Source organism: Nelumbo lutea, chromosome 8 (genome assembly GCF_056320005.1).
Source record: "Nelumbo lutea isolate HS-2025 chromosome 8, American lotus-T2T, whole genome shotgun sequence".
NCBI classification, from domain to species: Eukaryota; Viridiplantae; Streptophyta; class Magnoliopsida; order Proteales; family Nelumbonaceae; genus Nelumbo; species Nelumbo lutea.
The window spans coordinates 1,686,648-1,708,364 of record NC_142691.1 but is presented as its reverse complement, the minus strand read 5'-3'; the positions used below and the strand labels follow the sequence as shown (position 1 = coordinate 1,708,364).

The 21,717-nt window shown below is 36.0% G+C and overlaps 3 protein-coding genes across 6 annotated transcripts; 2 read left to right on the top strand and 1 right to left on the bottom strand.

Moving 5' to 3' along the window:
* The first annotated feature begins 1,709 nt into the window (after positions 1 to 1,709).
* Positions 1,710 to 5,855, top strand: LOC148842124 (sm-like protein LSM1B). 3 transcript variants are annotated; one of them, XM_088957350.1, is made up of 6 exons: positions 1,710 to 2,014; positions 2,354 to 2,543; positions 4,420 to 4,488; positions 4,585 to 4,700; positions 4,805 to 4,867; positions 5,226 to 5,855. In XM_088957350.1, the coding sequence occupies exons 2-6, from the start codon at positions 2,483 to 2,485 to the stop codon at positions 5,301 to 5,303; spliced, it is 387 nt and encodes a 128-aa protein (XP_088813476.1). In that variant the 5' UTR covers positions 1,710 to 2,014; positions 2,354 to 2,482; the 3' UTR covers positions 5,304 to 5,855. The 3 variants fall into 3 exon arrangements, with proteins under 3 accessions (XP_088813476.1, XP_088813478.1, XP_088813477.1); XM_088957352.1 differs by having other exon boundaries at positions 1,755 to 1,996; XM_088957351.1 differs by having other exon boundaries at positions 1,875 to 2,134.
* Positions 5,856 to 11,387: 5,532 nt separating this feature from the next.
* LOC148842123 (uncharacterized) lies at positions 11,388 to 16,891 on the top strand. Its single transcript, XM_088957346.1, has 5 exons — positions 11,388 to 11,786; positions 12,900 to 13,818; positions 14,330 to 14,425; positions 15,839 to 15,975; positions 16,420 to 16,891. Exons 1-5 carry the CDS (start codon positions 11,581 to 11,583, stop codon positions 16,589 to 16,591), a joined length of 1,530 nt encoding a protein of 509 aa, XP_088813472.1. The 5' UTR covers positions 11,388 to 11,580; the 3' UTR covers positions 16,592 to 16,891.
* Positions 16,892 to 17,290: 399 nt separating this feature from the next.
* On the bottom strand, positions 17,291 to 21,106 carry LOC148842122 (replication protein A 32 kDa subunit A-like). 2 transcript variants are annotated; one of them, XM_088957347.1, is made up of 11 exons: positions 21,023 to 21,106; positions 20,473 to 20,932; positions 20,258 to 20,368; positions 20,070 to 20,167; positions 19,935 to 19,976; positions 19,704 to 19,781; positions 18,365 to 18,443; positions 18,130 to 18,228; positions 17,967 to 18,034; positions 17,729 to 17,797; positions 17,291 to 17,635 (listed from the first exon to the last, which is right to left on the bottom strand). In XM_088957347.1, the coding sequence occupies exons 2-11, from the start codon at positions 20,572 to 20,574 to the stop codon at positions 17,551 to 17,553; spliced, it is 831 nt and encodes a 276-aa protein (XP_088813473.1). In that variant the 5' UTR covers positions 20,575 to 20,932; positions 21,023 to 21,106; the 3' UTR covers positions 17,291 to 17,550. The 2 variants fall into 2 exon arrangements, with proteins under 2 accessions (XP_088813473.1, XP_088813474.1); XM_088957348.1 differs by lacking the exon at positions 21,023 to 21,106 and having other exon boundaries at positions 18,130 to 18,219; positions 20,473 to 20,731.
* Between the last annotated feature and the right edge of the window lie 611 nt (positions 21,107 to 21,717).

Here is a 21,717-nt window from a genome sequence, read left to right as displayed (position 1 = left end):
ATGAAAAGGGTCAGCAGTAAACATCAGTTCAGAAGTGGGGAATTAGGTTATCTTGTTGTAAACTTCCACGTGAAATTGAGGGAGAAAATAATTAAGGGCTACCCTGCATATCTGGTTCTGCTTGAGGCCAAGAAGATGAATCAGGGCAGTTTGGCAAGTTTTTTAAGGAAGATCTTAGTAAATTTAACAGTCAAAAGATGTATCAAGTTTTTGCATTAAGATTTGAACAGCTTGAACCTCATTTAGTTAAGGTGTATTTTTTTCACACCTTTTCATATCATTTGGGCTTTTCAAAAATTAAAAACTCCATTTAAAGCTTTTCAAAAATCACCAGATTTGGACTTCTCGCATCGATTTGGGCTGATAGTGCGGGACGATGGCCCATGGGCTCCTCCACTCGTTCAGGATTTCCACTTTTATGTGGACGGGATAGTTAATTCAAATGAAAAGCTGCGTTTGGCCTTGTTTCAGTCTATTAATTTCGATAGTTTCTTTGATTCAAAAATTTAACTGTTAAGTTACTGCTTCAAATTCTCATTTTGAGAATTGATTCTTTGAAGTTGAAGCAAAAACAATTAGTTAAAGAAAAAATACATTTTGGGGTTAAAAATTCACTGTGTCGTATGCTTGTAGGATATGTTTAATTTTCTTTTTAGCTTCTGGCCAAGCAGTCAATTAATCCAGTGTTATTTCATAAATTAAAGATTACAGCTCAAATTCTGATGTTTGCAAAAGATTTATATCATCATCGTCATCTAACCCTTATCCCAATTATATGACTAATAACTTTATCATATGATGTGAAATTAATTATGACCCCACTAAATTTGAATGAAATGGGATACACGTAGGAATGGCAACGGGGCGGGCCCGTCCCTGTGAAAATCCTCATCCCTGTCCTCGTTCCTATTAACAGGGACAAGGTTATCCCTATCTCCGTTCCCACGGGGATCTCCATTCTTCGTAATTTTTTATAATGTTAATCATTTTGTTTTTATTTTTTTATTTTATTTAAAAAGGTATTAATAAAATAATTAAAATTTATATTCCTATAAAAAAATTCAAGCATATTTAACTATATTTTTAAAATGTTAATATATAGATGTACATATATACATATATATTAGTGGGAATCTCATAGGGTGGGGAGTGCTCTCCCTATTCCCGCTAATGGGGATGAAAATTTCCCCATCCCAACCCTTTTCGAAGCGAATTTCCAAAAAAATCGAGAAAATGAGAAATTATCATCCCTAAACACACAAATGCTTTGAATTCGTTAAGATCTTTGTTAATTATAATAATATTTTATATTATTATCGTTTTTTTACATATGCAGCACTTTAGAATTTGGTAAAATAACTTTAGCTTTTAAGCATATTTTATATTCACATAAACTAAATGGTGAAAATTAATATTATTTACATTGGAAGAAATGTCAAAATGTACGAGAGTTTGAAAGGGCTAGAAAACACTAATCAATCACACCGGAAAAAAAAGACAGAACAAAATGCCTGACATGGTGAAAACTGAAAACGACTCGATACAGAAACCATTCTCATAGCAAACATTATCCAAGCCTCTAAAGGGGCATTTGAGGAAAAAGCGTCTTTTCACTAGTAGCCTAGTAGGTAAAATGGTAAATCAAGTGGCATTAAATGGGATTGGTGGGTTAATTGACGGGTTGTTGCCCAAATTAACAGACTCCACCCAATTGCCACCTCTAAACGCTACAACCAAACTAGTGAGGCCCATTTGTGGCAAATAATTTGAGTGGTATAGAGTATAGAGTATAGACTATAGCGTCGGTGTTTTGCATGGTGGAGATATTATGCTAACAATTGTCTTAAAAGAAAAAAACTCGATTTGCTGTATCTGATAAATACTGTTCTTTTGGTCAAAGGGATTATTCTCTCTCTCTCTCTCTCTCTCTCTCTCTCAGTCTGAACTCTGAAGTCGATGGAAGAGAAAAAGGGGATGTCTTTCTGAAAATAAACTTGTAGGTGCTGATCGGAAGGTTCAAACGCTAACCCTAAAATTCCAACATTTTCCGTCCAAGTTCCTTCATTTCTCTGCTCCTGTTTTTTTTTTTTTTTGGAATTCTTCCGGGGTGATTGGATTTGAGCGTCTTCGAGTCGTTAAGTATTTCAATCCGGAAATCTTATCTGATTTAGTGTTTGATATTTGTGTTTGAGGAAGCCATGCTTTTAGATCTCAAGGACTATGAATTAATGGGGTTTGGTTAAATTAGGGTTTTGGTGATTGTTGGAGATCTACTGCTAAAATGCTTTCTGAAGCTAGGGTTTTTAAGGAGTTGAGTTAATTTCGTTGAGTTGTTTTCTTTTCCTGTTATTAGGTTGTGAAGAGTTTAGTTGGGACTCGGGAGGAGTGTTGAGGCAGCCGAGAATTCAGCTGCCAATGCCATTTGCTGCGGTTTTTGGCATTTTTTCGGTGATTTTTGAGATACCGAAAAAGTCAGAGCTCGATGTCTTGGGCAAGCCTGGAAGATATCTTCCTTTCCACATCTCTTGCGAGCTATCTTGACAGTAACCTCTCATTCTCTCTCTCTCTCTCTCTCTCTCTCTCTCTCTCTCATTTTATCTATATCTGTTGTGCTTTCTTTTCTCTATTTGGTAGGTATTATGAATGATATCCGTATTAGGCTTTTCAGTCATTTTTCGATAGATTATGGGCTGGGTTGCCTTAAAGGTTTAATCTTGTGTAGTTTGGATAACAGCTTCGTTGCTTTATTTTACTAGAACTGAGAAGAGGCCTTCCTCTTGTATGCCTACGTTTAACTTAATGCGTTAATAGTTAATACTACCTACAGTAGTTGGCAAACCCTTGCTTTATCCGGATTTTGTCAAAATTATTTGTTAGTTTAGTCGTGTGGAGTTTGGAGTAGTTATTCCTTTATCTATTAGAACTCTGGATGAGGAAAACCTCTCTCACAGTCTCACGGTTTGCATTGACCCCACTATTCCTATTGGTCAGGGAATCACCTGGGATGTGACACACTGGATATGGGTTATACCTCCCTCTATGGGTGCAGGATATATATTGCCTTGTTACTACAGTTTTGGGTAAGAAAGAATTATCACGTTTTTCAGTGTTGTCAACGCTGTGAGCTGATGACTAGTAATTTTGGTCTTCCCATTTGATGCATTTTTTAGATAGATATTTAGTTCCCATTTGATGCATTTCCTGGTGGGTGTGTAGACGTTGGCTAGTTAATGCAAATAGAAAAAATAAATAAAGATATGAATTAAAGTAACTTATAAACTATAATGATGAGATCTCATATATATGTTAATTAAGAATGCAATTTCTTTGTTTTTTGTTTTTTTAATTTTTAAGGGGCTCTTATTTTAACCCTTACTAGAAGATGATTTATTTGGGTTAATGAAGACCTATCTGGTACCATATTGAGTTTATTTTCCATCATATATAGGTTAATGAGTCATTCTGGTGTGCAAGTGGTTAACTCTATTGTTGAGTGTATATATGGTAAAATAGATTGAAATAGGGTAAAATTACATTTCTATATATGTCAAGTTTATAAAATGCAGAAATAATATTATGATTTATGATATGGTTCTTGATTTGATTCACTTCAACATTTTTCATGGTCTGTGATGTGACTAAAGGTATCAGGACATTGATTGTGATACTACCATATTGTTACAAGCATGTGAATGCAGAACAAGTTTCATATAGAATTACCACAGTACTAGATTACAATGTTGACTGCCTTTAGGGGTGCATGTTGGAAGTAATTTAGAGTTTGTTGAGGTCTCAATTAGATAGGGCCATGGATGTTGTACCTTGGTCTGAATTGATAGGATGTTCAGGATTGTCATCGAGGGATTTCTAGATTGAATTACTCTTTCTCGTGGGTTTTAAATTCTATTGCCGATATCCTTGCCAGAGAAGGGTGTTCAGAGGAAGAATCTTGTTTGGTAATCGCACTTCTTCTACTACTGAAGTACTGATTAAAACAAAAGGTTGAACATGGGAAAAGTGAAAGAAACTAGAGTTTGAAAGCAAAGTTTGGAAACTAATCAATAGAAAAAGAAATGGTGCAGGGAGAAGTACCGTGGCCGCAAGATGCTTGATTTTTGTATTATCTATTGAATTTTCATTATTATTCCTTCTTTTTAACCTTTATTATGTGGCATGCATTCTACATAAGGAAGTAATATATATAATTCAAGGTGTTTACCCAAAAAAAAAGTTTTAATAGAGAACTGAAAAGATGTGGTGTATGAATTTAAATCCAAAGATCATGCAATTTTAGCCATCTCCCAATATAAATGATGCATGCTGACCTAAACAGCACAAGATATAGTGTTATGAATTATTGAAAGATATGGCATAGTTTTCATGTCTAATTTTGTTAGCTCACACTTGTTACTTTCACAGAGAAACTTCTTGTTTTGCTGCGTGATGGTCGAAAACTCTTGGGGATACTTCGGTCATTTGATCAATTTGGTACCTTTTTTCTCTCATTATTTACTGGCATTTTGTGTATTCCCTTTTTGTTTACTTTCATTTACAATTTATCTGTTCTAAACTCTTCATGTACAGCAAATGCCGTTCTTGAAGGTGCATGTGAGCGAGTGATTGTTGGTGATCTTTATTGTGACATTCCCTTAGGCCTCTATGTAATTCGTGGGGAGAATGTTGTCTTAATTGGCGAACTGGTATTAAAAGTCTCACCATTACTTAATAATATTTAATTATTTTCTAGAAGCACCTCCAATATACTTTCTTATTGTTGTTATCTTTTGATTTTCTGATTGGATAGGATCTTGAAAGGGAGGAGCTTCCTCCACATATGACTCGTGTTTCAGCTGCAGACATTAGGAGGGTAAGTTGCACAGTCAGACGTTTTCCTTTTTTTGGTAAAATTGCTATACTTGAAAAGCTATCCATTTGAATAGCTGTTAGTGCCTTTACTAGATACCAGTATCTACACACACACATGCCTGCAAGTATGTCTCTAGCTTTGGTAATAGACTAGGCATCTAAATGTGGGTTGAAATGATTTTATTTTTTTTAAATTGGTATGCAAACAACACAAATGACCTATTGCTAATGTTGGAAAGGATATCCAAAGATTGTGTACCAAAAAAAGGACACCCAAAGATGTAAATCTAAAATGTTTTAGATTTTACTTGTGTTGTTTTGTAAGGTTGAACAAGTTTATAATTGACACACCTCTACAGGCACAGAAGGCAGAAAGGGACGCTACAGATCTGAAAGGCTCCATGAGAAAGAGAATGGAATTCCTTGATTTAGACTGATTTTTTCATGTCCAGAACACCCAACCCTACAATTACTGGCTGCCCCACGAGTTTATGCCATATCCGCAGATATTAATGCGGTTGGTTAGTTTTGGGGCTGATGGGAATGAATGTGTTTTGATCCCCCTTTTTTGTTTTAATATTCCATCCCCTGGAGTTAGTTTTGTGGAGTAACATTTCTCCCCAAAAAATATTCCGATTTATTAGCTTAAGATGATTGGGGTGAGGATGTTTGGAGTTGATGTTAAAAACAACGGTGGTGCTTTTGCTTTTTTTTTCTGTGGGGATGGCATTCTAGGGCGGTCAATTAAAAGGGGTGGTGGAAGTGACTACCATTTCTGATTGATACCAAATTGGGTGATCGAGGCCTTGAAATTCATTTTTAATTATTCTCAGAAACTTAAGTTCATTACCCCACATCCAGTTGGGATTGTATTTGCTTCTCCTTTAATGGTTAAGGTAGGGATTGGTGATGGGGCTTAGCTTGGAATCCCTTTGAAATGGCGTCGAGGAAGCTTATATTTTCTGAAATGCATGAAAGTTTTGTTCTAATAGGATCTCTCTGTCTCTCTCTCTCTCACACACACACACATAATGAAATAACTGAATTTCCTTTTTAATATCTGGTTGTCTTTGTTTTCCCCATTATTTGTGTTTGTGCAAGTGCTGGCGTGATTCACACATGCACTCAATCGCGCAAGCATTTGGTAAAAATACATTTGTATACTGAAAAAAACAGTATCAGAAATTCTAACACGTCTACGTAAAATTAGATCAAAGTTTGTATTGAAAATAAAACTTTCTCTCGAAGTTGGTTAATGTAAAAAGGTGGATTCTAATATTGGAATTGTGTTCGTACACATTACAACTAAAAACAGTGTGGCAATAATACAAAATTTATCGATGATTAATCAATTTTGCATTTTCACGAACCAGTGACCAGTGTATTTGTGTTTGCACTGCAAACAAACTCTGACTTAATGGCAAATTGGCAATCTGCAACGGTCTTGTAAGAAACTTTTCAAGTTTAAGCAATTTTACTGAGAGCTGGCCGTTATCTAAACATCAAGAAAGTGATGGTGAATGTTATCTTTAGAATGGTTGTCAGTAGCACTTTTTAGGTGCTTCCTATCGCTGGAAGCTTTGTGGGGGATTTCGACTTCAAATCCTCTTCCTTGAATCGGGTTCAATTGGAAACAATTCTCAATTAGAACTGCCTTGATGGAACTGGAATATAGCTAAAAACTAGGGGTAACCGAATCGTGGGGTGTTTTTTTGAATTGAACCGGTATTATCGGTTTTTGAAAAAACTGGTAATCGAAATCAAACTAAAGTCATTTGGTTAACACGTTGAGTGGTTTGGTTAATTGTTGGTTTGGTTCATCGGTTTTTTGGTTTTTTTATTTTTACAATATTTATTATAAAATATATATCTATATAATAAAAATTATAAATATATATTTATATATATAATGAATATTTATTAATTTTTAATATATAATATATGTATACCGGTTGGTTTGGTTAACTGTTGGTTTTTTATATTGGTTAACTAAAATCGAACCAGTACCTTTGGTTTTTTAAAAACATCGAATCGAAACTGAATTGATGGGTTCGATTAATCGATTTTTTGGTTTAGTTTCAATCAGCTCGGTTTTTCGGGTTTTTTTTTTTTTTTTTGCTCACCCCTACTAAAAACGTAACCTTTGGTGAAACCCAATTGAACATTTGAACCATCATAATTGAACTAGATTGATCTACCTTAATTCGAAACACTAATAAAAAGCGCAAGCATAAACATATTAGCCTCTAACTTAATAATCAACCACAAAGAGGGATTTGAAGCAATGTTTTAAAAAACGAACTGGAATTGGAACTGTTTTGGCCACTAGTTTCTTAGTTGATGGTTCGACTGTCCGGTCCAAATGGATCGTTCGTTCTAATAAAAAAATAAAAAATAATTAAAATAAAAAAAATGGTCAAAAATCGTTGAACAGGTTGACGGTTCGAGCGCCCTACTCATTGGGTTGTTGACTGATTCAACAGTTTTTTGTCTGGGACTGGGTTTAGGATAAAATGGAACCAATTGCCTAAACAGTTCTTGGGTTGAATGGTTCAACCATTTGGGTCAACGGTGGTTCAGAAACCATGATTCCAAGTAACAATACCACTAGAGTATGTATGTGCCAAAACTTGCCACAAGATGAGTAGATAAATAGGTTTAAGGTTCAAAGTATCAGAAATGTTAAGTGTATCGAAAAGATGAATTTAAGAGACGTATCGAGATACACCTTGGATATGTATTGATACGGATGAAAAACTAAAATACACATGAAAACACTATAAATATTCCAAGAAATAATAAATGTGCATCAATAACATTAAATATAGGGCCTAAATGAACTATATGTACATAAAAATCACATCATTTAGTGTTTGTTATGAAAAAAATGGCATAATCAACATACGGAAACATAAGTGTATTCTCTAATAAGGTTATAACTATAAAATATAAGTTTAATAATTATTTAACGAAATATTTTCTATAATTTTTTAAACAAATATTTTTTTATTACAAAATTTAAAAAAATAAAATGCAACAAAAAATAATTTTATGGATGTGGTAGATCATTCATAGATTTACAACATGGTAAATATTATGGTTAGGTCACACAAAACATTAGAAAAAATAAATATTTTACAATAAATTTCAATAGATCCATGAATTAAAAATTGAAAATATATTTTAAAATTAAAAAAAAAGTAAAAAAAAATAATATTTTTTAGTTTAAAAATAAATATAATTTGAAAAATAAACATTTCTATTCAAACAAAATGCAAAAAATAAAAATAAAAAATGAATACTTTAGAAATTTCAATAGATTTATAGATATGGTAAATCAACCATAGATCTATCACATAATTATTCTTCATGGGCAGATTACAGCAAAAATATACTTTTTTTGTTTCTTTTTTTTATTTTTTTTAAATTTTCTTCAAAAAATTAAATATATATAAGCATTAAAAAACACAAAATATTATAACATAGTATCGAAAACATTAGCAGACTGTCGAGAGATCTGGAGGGCGGTAAAACAGATATCAATAAAATGGCCTGTGTCTGTCAGTCTGTGTGATTACGCAAAACGCAACCGATAAAAGACCTGGAAATAGACAAAAAGAAAAACGTACGTCCGCATCTGCTTCGATCCAACCTTCATTTAACAGGCTCCACCTGGTTTCTTAGATTTCCTTTGCCATCTGGCTATATAAGTTATGACGCTCTCATAGTCTTACCAATGCACGTTTAGAGCTGTCCGATAGATCCGAAACTCTGATTCTTTCAATGAATGCTTGGCCACCGTCACAACTAGTGATTCTACTTCTACCACTTGCGATGAAATATGCTAAATAATTAGCTCCGCAAAGTGCATGTTTGATTCTAATGATCTTGCCACTTATTTCAATCAGCTCCCTTCGTGTCTTGGATAATCACCTCAATACTCCATGGGGTGCTTATTAGTTATTATTAGGTTTAAAGTTTCAACAATTATTTAGAAATATCCTTCAACAAGATATATCATTATGCTCAAATTTTAAAGTCATTCTAATAGCATTTGTGGTTAAAAAGGCTTCTGCTCTTAGGATATCACATCTTTCCTTTAGCCCAAATCTCAGGTCATGGGCTGTGATTATTGAAAATTAGATCATTTCTTTGTTTCCATAGCTTCCAAAGGATCATTATGGCTTTCTGGTATTTGTATTTCTTCTGGCCACCAATTCTTATAATCCATATGTTGAATCCCTCACTTGAGTTTAGGCAATAGTCCACCACTAGTTATTTTATTTGAAAAATAACGATTCTATTTGAGAGTGAAAACATCTACTTTTTTTAATACTCTTTCTTGAATAGATCCCACTTGTTTAAAGATCTTGTTCAATTTCAAATATCGACTAATCAAATTAAATATGGATTTACCTATTATCATTTATGCATTTGTAGCCCTACCCCAAATAAAAAATAAATAAATAAAACAAAAAAATCTTCTTGTATATTGTACCATCAAATACAAATCCATGATGTGCCAAAAGTCAAATCCAAATCATTTGTGTGTCAAAAGTCAAATCAATTTTATGGCATTTCTCATGAGTCATAACATCATAATAGGAGATAAAATCAATGGGCAAAAGAATATCGTTGAAGTAAAACCAATGGGTAAAATAAAATAGAATTTATTAATTTTAATAATTATTATAAGAGAAAATATTATGTCATCTTGTCTATCGTACCATAAATTAATCTTTGAATTTACCGAGAACCGTCTATTTTGTGTATCTTACCAAACATTAAAAGTTGTTTTTATTGGAATTTATGAAAGAGAATATATTAGAGTGAAGGATAGGACCATAAATATGTATCTTGCTTATTATGGTCAGGATGCAAGATTGTTTGTGCTCTTTTACTCTAACGTTATAACTTAGAAGATTGCTTTTCATTTCAATCTCAACCAATCTTTCATAGTTTCTTACTTATCCCATACTTGTTAGAACTATTTCTGTAATACTTCAATAATAAATTGCCAATAAAGTAATAACCCGGGTAAAACTTTTCCAGGTTCTCGGTTTGTTAGGAAGCATAAAGGCTTATAAAGCTTATCTTCGATTTGTTGGTGCCCAAAATTGCCACTTACATGAAATTTCATTATAAGCACCCAAGACCATTGTCATCATTGTAACTGTTGGAGTAGGCAAAGAAAAAAAACTATGCTTGGACAGCCTTATTTTATTATATAGATACAGATTTGATTTGGGATTTAATAGGATAAGGGAAGGTGTTACAAATATTGATGATTGGAGAGAGAGAGATATATATCTTATTGACATGATCAATAAAAGATTTTATTAGACACAATTATGACCTAAGGAGGGCTTTTATTTGAGTAGTGGATGGATTTCATCCGAGACAATTAAGATGGGAGAGGCTTTTTTTATTTTGACTTCTTATCATTCTTTTAAAAGGTTTAAGTCTTGAGGCATGAGAGGCAAGATGCATAGATTTTGCAAGGCTTAAGTCTCACAACTTTGATATGAGACATAGCTTGAGACATAAAAAGGAGTGAGCCTAACTTCCTAAGTACCAATTATATTAATTATATGAATGATTCTTCATACGCTTCCTTTCTTCTAAATTGGTTCTAACATCATTTAATATAAATAAATCAATTTTTATTAAATAGAAAACAAAAGAAAATCTTTTTACCCAATTTACAAGCAGGGCTTTGGGTTCGGGCCCAAAATGCCTAATGATCGGGCCGAGTTCGTCTCGGGTTGAGGCCTAAATATTAATAAAGAGGAAAGCCCGGTCCGGCCCGTATACAGGTCTATTCAAACACAGGGCAGGCTCTCCGTATAGGAAACGTCGACGGGCCCGCATGTTTAATTGTTTATCTCAATCCACTTTTGCTCTAGGACGTGGTTTTAGCCTTAAACCGTGAAGGTGAAATCACGATCTTCATGTATTGCTGTGAACCTGTGGCCCCACCATGAATTAGATGAAGCGACAACAAGGTAGGGCCACAGTAATACATGAAAGGCCGTGATCTACGGTTTTAAGCTTAGACCGTAGCCGCGTCTGTAGCAAAAGTGACCTCTGTTTAACTGTATACTGCCGTCACGAACCCCGCCAACTTGGTTTTAGAGTGTGGCACCCCCGGGGCGGAATTAAAGATCCGCTACCAATCAAACGCTCCCAATATGTCCTAATTAGGAGATGTTCTCAATTTACGGTTGCATTAGCGTGTGCTTCAGTGTTGGGAGCGTTTGGTTGGTTGGTAAATGGTAATAGATCCCTACGCTACCGAAAGCCGCATCACATGCACCGAAAAACCATATAACCACGTGGATCTTCTTGGATCATTGATCAGATTGCCGCCAGTTTGAGCCGGTTCCAGATTGGATGATCGATCCGGATGACCGGTTCATCCCAACCTTGAAGAAGCCAGAAGGGTATGGATAACGTGCGGTGCGACGTACGTTAGTCTTATCTTACGGTAATACACGTAACGTCGTAACGTACTTGAACTCGGGTTAACTTAACCGCACTCGTTTGTTAGCTAAACTTTGAGATCTCCACTAGAAAGAAACTGCACTCTGCCAGTGTTGTCTTGCCACTCTCCCTCGAACTTCGAACTCTTCTCTGCGTCGGTAGGCTGAGTAGATCCAGAGCTCAGATTCTCAAGCCGTGTTTGGCTGTCTGTGGAGATTCATCTCTACCACAATGACGTTGGTGAAGTTTTTCTCAGCTCTATCTTTTCTTTTTCTCCGCTTTCTAAGCATTAAAGCTTCTGTCCACGAATATGCTGGAGAGAAATTCATCGCCAAAGGAAACGCTTTTGTTTTCCATGGAGGCAGCGAGGGGCTTTATTCCTCGCTTCCGAATAAGAACGCGAGTTCAACCAATGGAAATGGGGATTCCTATATTCGGTAAATTCGATATCCAATTTTTTATTTGTTTTCTTTTTTAATTTGGTGTTTTGTGCGAAAATATTTTGCTTTATGGTGTCTGTTAATGGAGAATTGGGGGATTTTGGTTGCTCTGTTTCTTGTTGTTTCTTCTCCCACTGTGAGATCCAATACAATGTGGGGCTGAAGGTGCTGGATCTATTCCCATGAAGCAGCTGAGAGGGATGCTCCTCTTGCTTCTTTTCAGTCATTTTCAGAAATCGCCTTGATTGGTCTGTCATTGTCTTGAGTTGCATTACTAGGTAAATTGTGGAGGATTTTCGTTAGGTGAATGAAGGTAGCAATTTCACCGATAGTGAGAGGTTGGAATTATGCAATTTTATCATTTGAAATATTAGGATTTTGAGATTATTTAAAGTAGTTAAAAAAATATGGGGGACCTCCATGTTATCGTATTTTGATGCAAACAAGATAACATGCAACTTGGCAGGCGTACTTGGTCTTCGAAGTTATCAAATTATTCTCTGGGTTTCATTTCTCTGTTAATGAAACTAAATAAGAAAGAGAATGAATTCTACCGGGATATCTCTCAGAGCATGATCACATGGTCAAAATGCCAAATTTTTTTCGATAGTAAAAGGAAAATTCAATGAAAAGAAAGAAGAAGATATAAGCTTTAGTGATGAGTCACCATCATCTCCAAAGCACACAGATTGAACTCCCTCTTCTTATCAAAACAAAATCAACTTAACAACCGAAAAGAACCAAAGGAAAAAAAAAAAAAAAGAACAAGAAAAGGGCTTCACTGCTTCAGCCCCTCCCCTAAATTGCTAGTGGAAGAGCGTGGGTTGGGTTGGTGAAAGACTGCCTGGTAGGGTATGGTTTATGAATACCACTTAGTTTTCCACATAATAAATCATTAGGGCTATTGAACGTATTCCATCAATTTAAACGTAAATACAGTGAATAAAGTTGCAAATTTTATATCATGCAATTTATTTTCTTGGCCCATTCCCTCCCCCCATCCCCCCCCCCCCCCCAAAAAAAAAAAAAGGTAAGGAATAATCTATTCTTGTAGTTGCTGTTTTTTATTCTGACATGTTATTTTTCCTGTGTTTGCCTATATGAAACCAGTTTTGAGGAGATTACATTCAGGAGGCCAAAAGAATCTGCAACATCCAGCTCTAGTGTGGTACATGCCATTGTTTTCGAGATAGAAGACCGAGAAATGATTGGTGGTTCAGCCTATGGAGGTCAAAGAGCTATTTGCTGCACCTCAGATCTTGCAAAACTGGGTGTGTGTAAAGGAGGAGGAGTCATACACCGCCCATCATCACAACATCCTAATTGGCCCCAAGTGTTTGATATCTCTTTCAATGGAGATTATCCTGTTACAACATTACAACCAAAGTCTATACAGATAACGGAAACTGGAATGTATAACTTGTACTTTATTCATTGTGACCCAAACCTTAAGGAATTGGTTATAGAAGGGAAGACTGTATGGAAAAACCCTACTGGATATCTACCTGGGAGGATGGCCCCACTTATGAACTTCTATGGGTTCATGTCCCTTGCTTATGTGATACTTGGTATCTTCTGGTTCTCTCAGTACGCTAGATTCTGGAAAGAGGTTCTCCAACTGCAGAACTGCATAACTCTAGTGATTGCACTAGGTATGTTTGAGATGGCACTATGGTACTTCGAGTATGCTGAATTCAATAAAATAGGAGTCAGACCAACTTGGATTACTATTTGGGCAGTCACTTTTGGTACTGTTAAACACACAGTTGCTCGTGTTATTATCCTGATGGTTTCCATGGGCTATGGTGTCATGAGGCCAACCCTAGGTGGTCTTACATCTAAGGTGATTTTGCTTGGAGGGACATTTTTCCTGGCATCTGAAGTGCTTGAGCTGGTAGAGAATGTTGGTGTCATTAACGATCTCTCAGGGAAAGCTAGACTATTTCTAGTTCTTCCCGTGGCCATCTTGGATGCCTTTTTCATTCTTTGGATATTTACTTCTCTCTCCACGACTCTAAATAAGCTCCAGGTACTTGTTCTTCTTAAAAATAAGGGCATTACATGTTGGGTATTCTTATTGATCTTGAAACGCTTCATAACATAAATTTATAGTTGAATGTTATAATTATAAAAGTGATTTTGATGTAGTAGATTATTTAACTTCGTATTCCCCCATTTGCCATTAATTGCCTGACATCTAGTGAACTTCCTTTTAGGATTCAGCAATCAATACTTTTTTAAGCTCATTTGTTATGTGATTAGATCACTGTTGAGCTAATTCCTGGACTATAGAGAACTAGAATCATCTTTTATTTTATCAATAATAATAGAATTAAAATCTTCTTGGTATGACCTATTGGTTGAACAGTCTGGATTGGTTTTTCTTCTTTCTTTTCCTCTTCGATGATATGGAGGAAAAGTATTTCATGCTATAGTTGCATTGGTACTGCTCTTTATGCTATTTCATTTGCTAGCAGGGAAAAAATATGCAGTGACCTTACTTTAAAATGTGGTATTTTTCTGCTTGTGGTTGGTAACAGGCAAGGCGGATGATGGCCAAATTAGATATTTACAGGAAGTTCACAAATGCATTGGCAGTATCTGTTATTGTATCAGTTGGTTGGATCTGCTATGAGGTAATATGCATTTGGTTCATTCCACTGTAGACTATGCCTCCCCAGAAAAAATGCTGCACAAAAAAGTGGCTTATTTCTATATATTATTCCTCATTCCCTTGTTTTTACATTTTCTCTTAACTTGGAAACGATTACACCATAAACAATGAGAAATGATTACCTCTCTCTCTCTCTCTCTCTCTCTCTCCCCTCTTTAGCTAAATTATAGGCCATACCATAAGCATCCAGATGGTATTGGGCAAAAAAGAAAAAGAAAAATCATGGAATGTCAATTTTGGGCTCTTGTAATCACAGATGTTGACGCGTGTTATTCTTTGATCATTTGACTATTTGTTGATTTATGTTTAGGTTGGAATCTTAATTATTAATTACTTCTTGAGACTCCACGTTGAGGTGTCTTAAAGACTTGGACCTTATACACTAATAAAAGATGTAGTTCTCATCACAATACTGAGATTTAATATATCATTTTATTACTTTTTCAATTTAAGAATAAATCTTATTTCTCAATAAAAGTTCCTCTCTATTTGTTAACGTGTCTCTGATCATTGAAACAGATGTGTTCTCTGTAGCATGGCCGTTAACCTATGTTGCATGAACACTTGAAAATGGGTGCCATGTCCATATTGGACGATGGTGCACATTCCATGTCAGATGCCTTGCCCAAGCTGTGTCCACGTAACAACTGTGAACCTGTGACTTTTTTGGAATTTAAATTTATAGTATTAGTTACATTTTGATATAAATTCCGTTTCAGAAAGTCAATAACCTAAAAGGTAAATGTTGACTGAGGCTTTTTTTTGGTCTAAAGATCATTTTCTCTGGTATAGCTGAATGAATTTTATTATCTTGTCTGACTTCTATTTTTGTTTTTACTTTTTATTATATTTTTCTTTAAGAAAAATCAGAGGTCATTACTTCAGGTTCCACACATAAGAGGATTATTCATGTGTTTAGATCATGGTTTTCAAAACCAGATCGGACCGGACGGTCGGACTTGGAAAAACCGGGAACCGGTCACCTGACTGGTTCTGTTTTTCCCCAAACCCGCTTTTTCCCCCAAAACCGTTGATTTTGGTCAGAGAACTGCTTAACCAGCCGGTTAACCGTTCAAACCATCAAATGGTTTTGACTGTTTTTCAAATTTTTTTTGTCAGAACGGGCCGGCCATTCAGGTCGAACGGTCAGACCGTTTGAACCGGTAACCGGACCCCTTACCGGTTTGGTTTTAAAAACCATGGTTTAGGTGCCTTGCCTTGTTTATGGTTGAGTCTTTGAATGTAAACAGAATGGAATGGTGAGACAGGATTCATGTAACCGACTCCGTATAGTTGGGACAAAGCTTGGATGACAACAATGATGACTCCAAAGATCTGGCACTAATACTAAATAATCTTTGTTTATTCTTTGCAGCTGTACTTCAAGTCAAGTGATGTGTACAATGAACGGTGGCAGAAAGCATGGATCATTCCTGCCTTCTGGCAGGTCCTTTCTTTCTCTCTTCTCTGTGTCATTTGTGCACTTTGGGCACCATCTCATAACTCTACAAGGTAAAATCCATAACCCCATTTTTAATCATTTCTTTTCTTGCTCTTCTGCTGTCTGATCTTCTCTTTTAAAATGTTATTTCGTTTATTGGTATGTTTAAAAGATGCTTGAAGATTATTCGTTTGAGGGATATGTCGCACATATGCGAACAGATCAATAAAAAGGGGTCCATTATTTGTGCATTTCCTCTTGGTGGTAGCAAGTAGACAAAATTTCCAGGAACAATGATGCCTATTATCTTTTTAACTGTAACTAGTGCTTTTGTTAAATCATTTAAATGGAATGAGAACAAACCTGCCGAAGGGAAGATTCACTGTCTGGTAAAAAATGCTGCCAATCATTCTCTTAATACAAGCAGTCGTCCAGTCAGACAAATAGCGATTCGTTTCTTCTGTAGTAGCGCTATTTTCCACAGCTTTATACCTATTTGTGGATTTGCATGGCAGATATGCATACTCTGAGGATACAAATGAGGAGGTTGACGAGGACACCCTGACCCTCATTAACTCATCCCCTGTTCCAAAGGATGTCCGGAGCTTAACGGAAACCATAGCTGTGCCTGTGCATAGCAACGGTGGAGCATTGAATGGAGATCCAGAAGAAGATAAAACAGAGTAGAAGTGACCCACTTCACCTCATCATTTAATTGGAGCCACATGTTTACTAAGCATTAGGATATTTGGGGTCACGTCACATTTGGGTGCCACCTGATCCTGTGGTCAATGTTGTATTTGCAGAAGAGGAGATTCCCCAATTGAAGAGGACCGATCATATGGAGTTCTATCTTTTTTCCCATCTACACCTCGTTTTCTTCCACTTTATTTCATTATTTTTTCTTGTTCGTCCTTATTAATATTTGTAACACCGCAATTATTATATGGTATGGTTCTTACTTAGCAATCAAATTCAGTTCTACAATACGATTTCTTCGACCATATCTTCTTTTTAACATTTTCTGTTCAAAAGGCAACGGAAGGCTGTTACTTTTCAGAACTCAGATCCCATCTTAACTCCCGACCACAACTAATGGATATTGATCCACTTAGCAGTTAGCATTTCACGCACAAGACCTATATGTCGCAACTTTTACAAGCTTTATTACCTATTTATGCTAGTAATACACCATGTCAGCTCCGTACATTTTGCTTGCATTATTGTTTTTTTAAGGGAATGTCACTTTGGTCCACAATTTTGAAAATGCGAATGGTATCGGGTCATGGTTGAAATTCATGGTCATGGTAATGGCGGGTGGCGGGTGGCGGGTGGCCTACCCATAGCAGTGGAGTGGAGTGGATAACACAAAAGTAGAAAATGAGATTTCTGAGTTAAGGACCAATGTTATAAAAGCTCCATTCTCAACTTGTGATGAAATATTCTGCCAACACTGACACTGTTCCCATCCTTCTTTCATCTATCTCGGACTGCAATATTGACACACGTCCCTAATAAAAATATCAAAACAGCATAATAACAAAATTTGCAACCTGAAAACTTAAAGACCCTAATAAGGGCTTCCCATCTCCTTTCCAAGGACAGCATTTTACATAAAAGAAGATACTTGGGAAGATGTTACTTCGTTAACCATTGCCAGTTGATTTGTAGTGGCATTCATCAATTGTCGAGTAAATCAAGCCTTCTTCTTCAAGAGATCTAATCGATTCCCTGATCCAAATAAAAGCACATGATTAAACCTTCCCTCAAATGTATGTGTGACTGTATATTCGAGAGAAAGAGAGAGAGAGAGAGAGAGAGTACATGATCTTGTCCAGTGGAATTTTTAATTGCCGTGCAATTTCATCTCTATGTACGCCCTTTTCCTGTGCACTAGAAGCATGGGAGAAAAGTTGTCATTAAAACAGAGCATAACCAATCAGTCGATAGTGATTTGCATCCAGTACTGCCAGTAGGTGCACAAAAAGGGTAGAGCTCTAGATGATACTGCTGGAATCAATAAGAAAGATGAAACAGGCATGTAAATTTATTTGTAACTCACAGGTTAGAAGGTAGCTGCAAATAGTCTAGGACCATTTGATCAATTCCTTTGAGTTCATCACTGCTAAACTGACCAGAAAACAAGAAAATAGAGAAAAACATGTTATGGCAAATGCACCTATCAATCAGAAAATGGAATGAACTTACACACTTTGTTCTCTTACTTGATTTGGAATTGCAGCAGCTTGATATCCCTTTGATCCATTCTGCAATGGAGTGTTCAATACTGGATTTACCATTTGAGAAGTACCACCCTGCATTTTCTATTAATGTAAACACAACAAATGTATCAATAAAATTCCTAGAAAAATGCATATGGGTGTCTGAGTATGGTAGCATGTGCAAATGTTTATTATATCAATGTAGAGCACAAACAAACACCAATTCTGGAGACAGTACCTGTAACTTGGTGTTGTACGTGTGCACATAAATACACTGAATGAAGTGATGAGTAATTTGATTGAAATCAGTAACAGGCCTGGAATGAACAGGAAAGTTCAAGGTTTTAACAAATTGCAATATAGTTGCAATATCAGCAATTTGCATGCAAAAGTATGGACCATTAGCATGCTTAATCATTCATAATTACATGCATATAAGTCTGGTAATCATGTGCACCAGGAAAGTTCAAGGTTTTAACAAATTGCAATATAGTTGCAATATCAGCAATTTGCATGCAAAAGTATGGACCATTAGCATGCTTAATCATTCATAATTACATGCATATAAGTCTGGTAATCATGTGCACCAGGAAGCTCCTATGCCCCACTTCCATTTGTAAAATTGTGGCCAATATAGGAAATTCCTGTTTTTCTACATACCACATTATGTATCTGTTGCATACCATTCTTGACCAAATGGCATACTTCACAATCTACTCTTTCCTAACAATATAAATTTTATGGGAAGAAGTGTTTACATGTTGATTTCCTGCTTATGGGGCTGAAATAGACATTCGATTAACCCATGGAGTTCAAAAGATTGAGAAGACAAGGAAAGACTCCATACCCTACCACTATAACCCCACATGTGCATGTGCAAGGGAGTTGGGGCACAGCCTCCCTTTCAAGGATTTCCTAAGCATGAAAGGACTGACCTGATCAAATAACCCTACCCATTCAGTATATAATTTTTAGTACTTTTCTTCACAACCAGAAAGACAGAATAATGTGACTTTTATCCTAGGCCATACTCCTCACTGGGACCTGTTGTGTGGAGCATTCCAATCCTTCATGTCTCCGCAATAATAATTTAACATCAGAACACCCTTAACCTTCACCTCATTAACCTCAACATCACGGTTATTTTCACGAGCCTATTATTAAGAGAGAACGACCAGGAAATATAATGAAATATCATAAGTAGTTCAATGCATGCTGACACCTGACATGAATGAAACTTGTTATACCCCTTTGTTCATAACCCAATGGACTTCACACCCCACTGGAACTTGGGAGTCCAGTGTGAAGAACCGTCTCGACCAGTCAATCAGTTGCATAAACAAGGTTTGAGGACTTTGGTAGCCTATATTTCACCCGACTGGGGTTTGTTCAACCAGATGCAGCCACAACAAACTTAATTTGAAGATGCAATGTCTTTGGCAAAATACTTTTACCCAGAAACACGTAAAAAAAAACCAATAAACTATGCAAACTGAGATCCATCATAAGGACTCTGACTAAATACCAAGTGAAACTCTAAACTAAAGAAACAAATATCCTGAAATCGAAACCCTTACCTTACAGAGAAGGCAACCAATTGCCTTTTTCCCTGAAAGCCTTTCAAGTGCCCGTGAATTTCAACATACATCCCATCCCTAGTTAAGAGATTGCAGACAGTAAGAATCCTCGTGCACAAAACAAGCGATTTCCAAAATTCCAGAACATATAAAATTGCAATCAATCAAACAGCTATAATACCATATAGAAGGGGATGAGAGAAAAAAAAAAAGGAAATATTATGAACTTACTGTATTCCCTCCATCTCCTTTGTATCTATTGTTTCATTCACCCTAAAAACGGACAAAAAAAATCGAAAATTCAGTACCACTCTAAGTGCTTAAAACCATAGGGAAAATTTTTAAATACAGAGACAAGTAAACCACCATCTGTGACAATCGATTCGTCCCGTTCCATCGTCGAGAACGAAACCAACATCAGTAACCCTTTCAGCTTTATTGAACAACATCCCGACAAGAGAAACCTATACGAGATCGAAATAAGACGCAATTAAAAGTTTGGAAAATAAAAGAAAAAGGGAGGAGGGGTAGATTAGAAATTTAAGAAACCATACATTGTTAACGTCGACGCCGTCGACGACAAAATTGGATTTCTCATCACTTGAATGAAAAGCTTCACTTATCTGTTTCACTGTTAATGGAAGCAAACCCTGGGCGTCACGATTCTGCAAAAAAAAAAAAAACCCGTAAACCCTATAAAAAAAAAAAAAAAAAAAAAATCGAAGCCCTAACAGAAAAAGAGAGGGGGAAGCGAACAAGAGCGTCATACTTTCGCCGGGGAAAAACCAGTATCAGTGGTTTGAGTTGCCTGAGAAGGCATGAATCCACCGCCGGAGAAAGCAGCATTCCCGTCGAACTGGCTCGCATACATCTTTGCAAAACAATAACAAGAAAAGAGAAGAGCGAAAGTCTATAGTAAACCGAACCGCGACGATAGGCAACGACCTTTATTGATCCCGGGAAATGTTTCCCGCCAATTTCCTTTCATTTTCCTTTTTTCACTTTTTTTTCCCGCGTAGGAGCCGAGATAATGAGCAATTGAGAGTAGAACCTGGCTGGCTACTACCACCCACCAGACCAGACGTACATCGGCTGTTGTCTCTTGTGGCTGTGGCCTGTGGGGTTACTACTTAATGGCACGAAGGTAGCAGCGGATCACGACTCGACGAGTCGGACTCGTTTACTTGGGAGCACATCTGCTATGCGACGGCCGCAGCACTTCCCTGTGACTATCCAATTAAATATAAACACGTCAGATTTTCTTAAAATTCTACACAAGGTCAGGCGAAAATAATATAATCAAAGTCCCAAAAACGAACCCCTTTGGAGACACCGAGTATTCCTTAGTTGGATTATTAGCGTCCTCGCTTGCATTCCTCCATCATCCCCTCCTTCACATTGATGGTAATTTCTCCGAGTCTTTTTTTAATTATAATGTTGGAAGTGCATAGAGAGGTTGGTTGGTAATCACTAATCACTGAACCACGAGGGCTGTTCTCATCTGTTTACCAAAAAACAAAAGAGGGCTGCGCTCGTCTCGGAAAATTCTTCTCATGTTACGGGAGACCTGAATAGCCATTTGGCACTTACGTCTCTCAGTAAGTTATTTATCTTTTAAGGAAATATTTATCGGGATAGGTGCATTTATTTATGTTTTTTTATTTTCTATATAAATAAGGTAATGATCATTTTAATCATAAAAATCTATTATTAAAAAGGGTATTTTTGTTACATTCAAGTGTTAGTAATTTTCCTTCAGTGTGGGAGAAAGTTATTTATCCACCTAGACAGGAAAACAAACTTTTCTTGGTCTCCACATAAATCTGAAAAAATTAAATATATATCTATATATATATATATAGGATTCTTATTTAATGAAAATCAAAATCTCATTAACCAATTTTTATGTACTTACTTTTTATTTCTTGAACCCATAAATTATTTTATTCTTTTAAGATTATTCATCTCAATTTCACTAAATTTACCTTGTTTATCATATCCATTTTCCTAATTC

Coding starts and splice junctions, on each gene's coding strand:
- LOC148842123 (XM_088957346.1), top strand. CDS start 11,581: ATGACGTTGGTGAAGTTTTTCTCAGCTCTATCTTTTCTTTTTCTCCGC. Junction 11,787..12,899: donor AATGGGGATTCCTATATTCG/GTAAATTCGATA, acceptor ATATGAAACCAG/TTTTGAGGAGATTACATTCA. Junction 14,426..15,838: donor TTGGTTGGATCTGCTATGAG/GTAATATGCATT, acceptor TATTCTTTGCAG/CTGTACTTCAAGTCAAGTGA.
- LOC148842122 (XM_088957347.1), bottom strand. CDS start 20,574: ATGTATGCGAGCCAGTTCGACGGGAATGCTGCTTTCTCCGGCGGTGGA. Junction 20,369..20,472: donor CTGGTTTTTCCCCGGCGAAA/GTATGACGCTCT, acceptor TTTTTTTTGCAG/AATCGTGACGCCCAGGGTTT. Junction 17,798..17,966: donor TTGCAGCTACCTTCTAACCT/GTGAGTTACAAA, acceptor CCATGCTTCTAG/TGCACAGGAAAAGGGCGTAC.
- LOC148842124 (XM_088957350.1), top strand. CDS start 2,483: ATGTCTTGGGCAAGCCTGGAAGATATCTTCCTTTCCACATCTCTTGCG. Junction 2,544..4,419: donor TCTTGCGAGCTATCTTGACA/GTAACCTCTCAT, acceptor TTACTTTCACAG/AGAAACTTCTTGTTTTGCTG. Junction 4,868..5,225: donor CAGCTGCAGACATTAGGAGG/GTAAGTTGCACA, acceptor ACACCTCTACAG/GCACAGAAGGCAGAAAGGGA.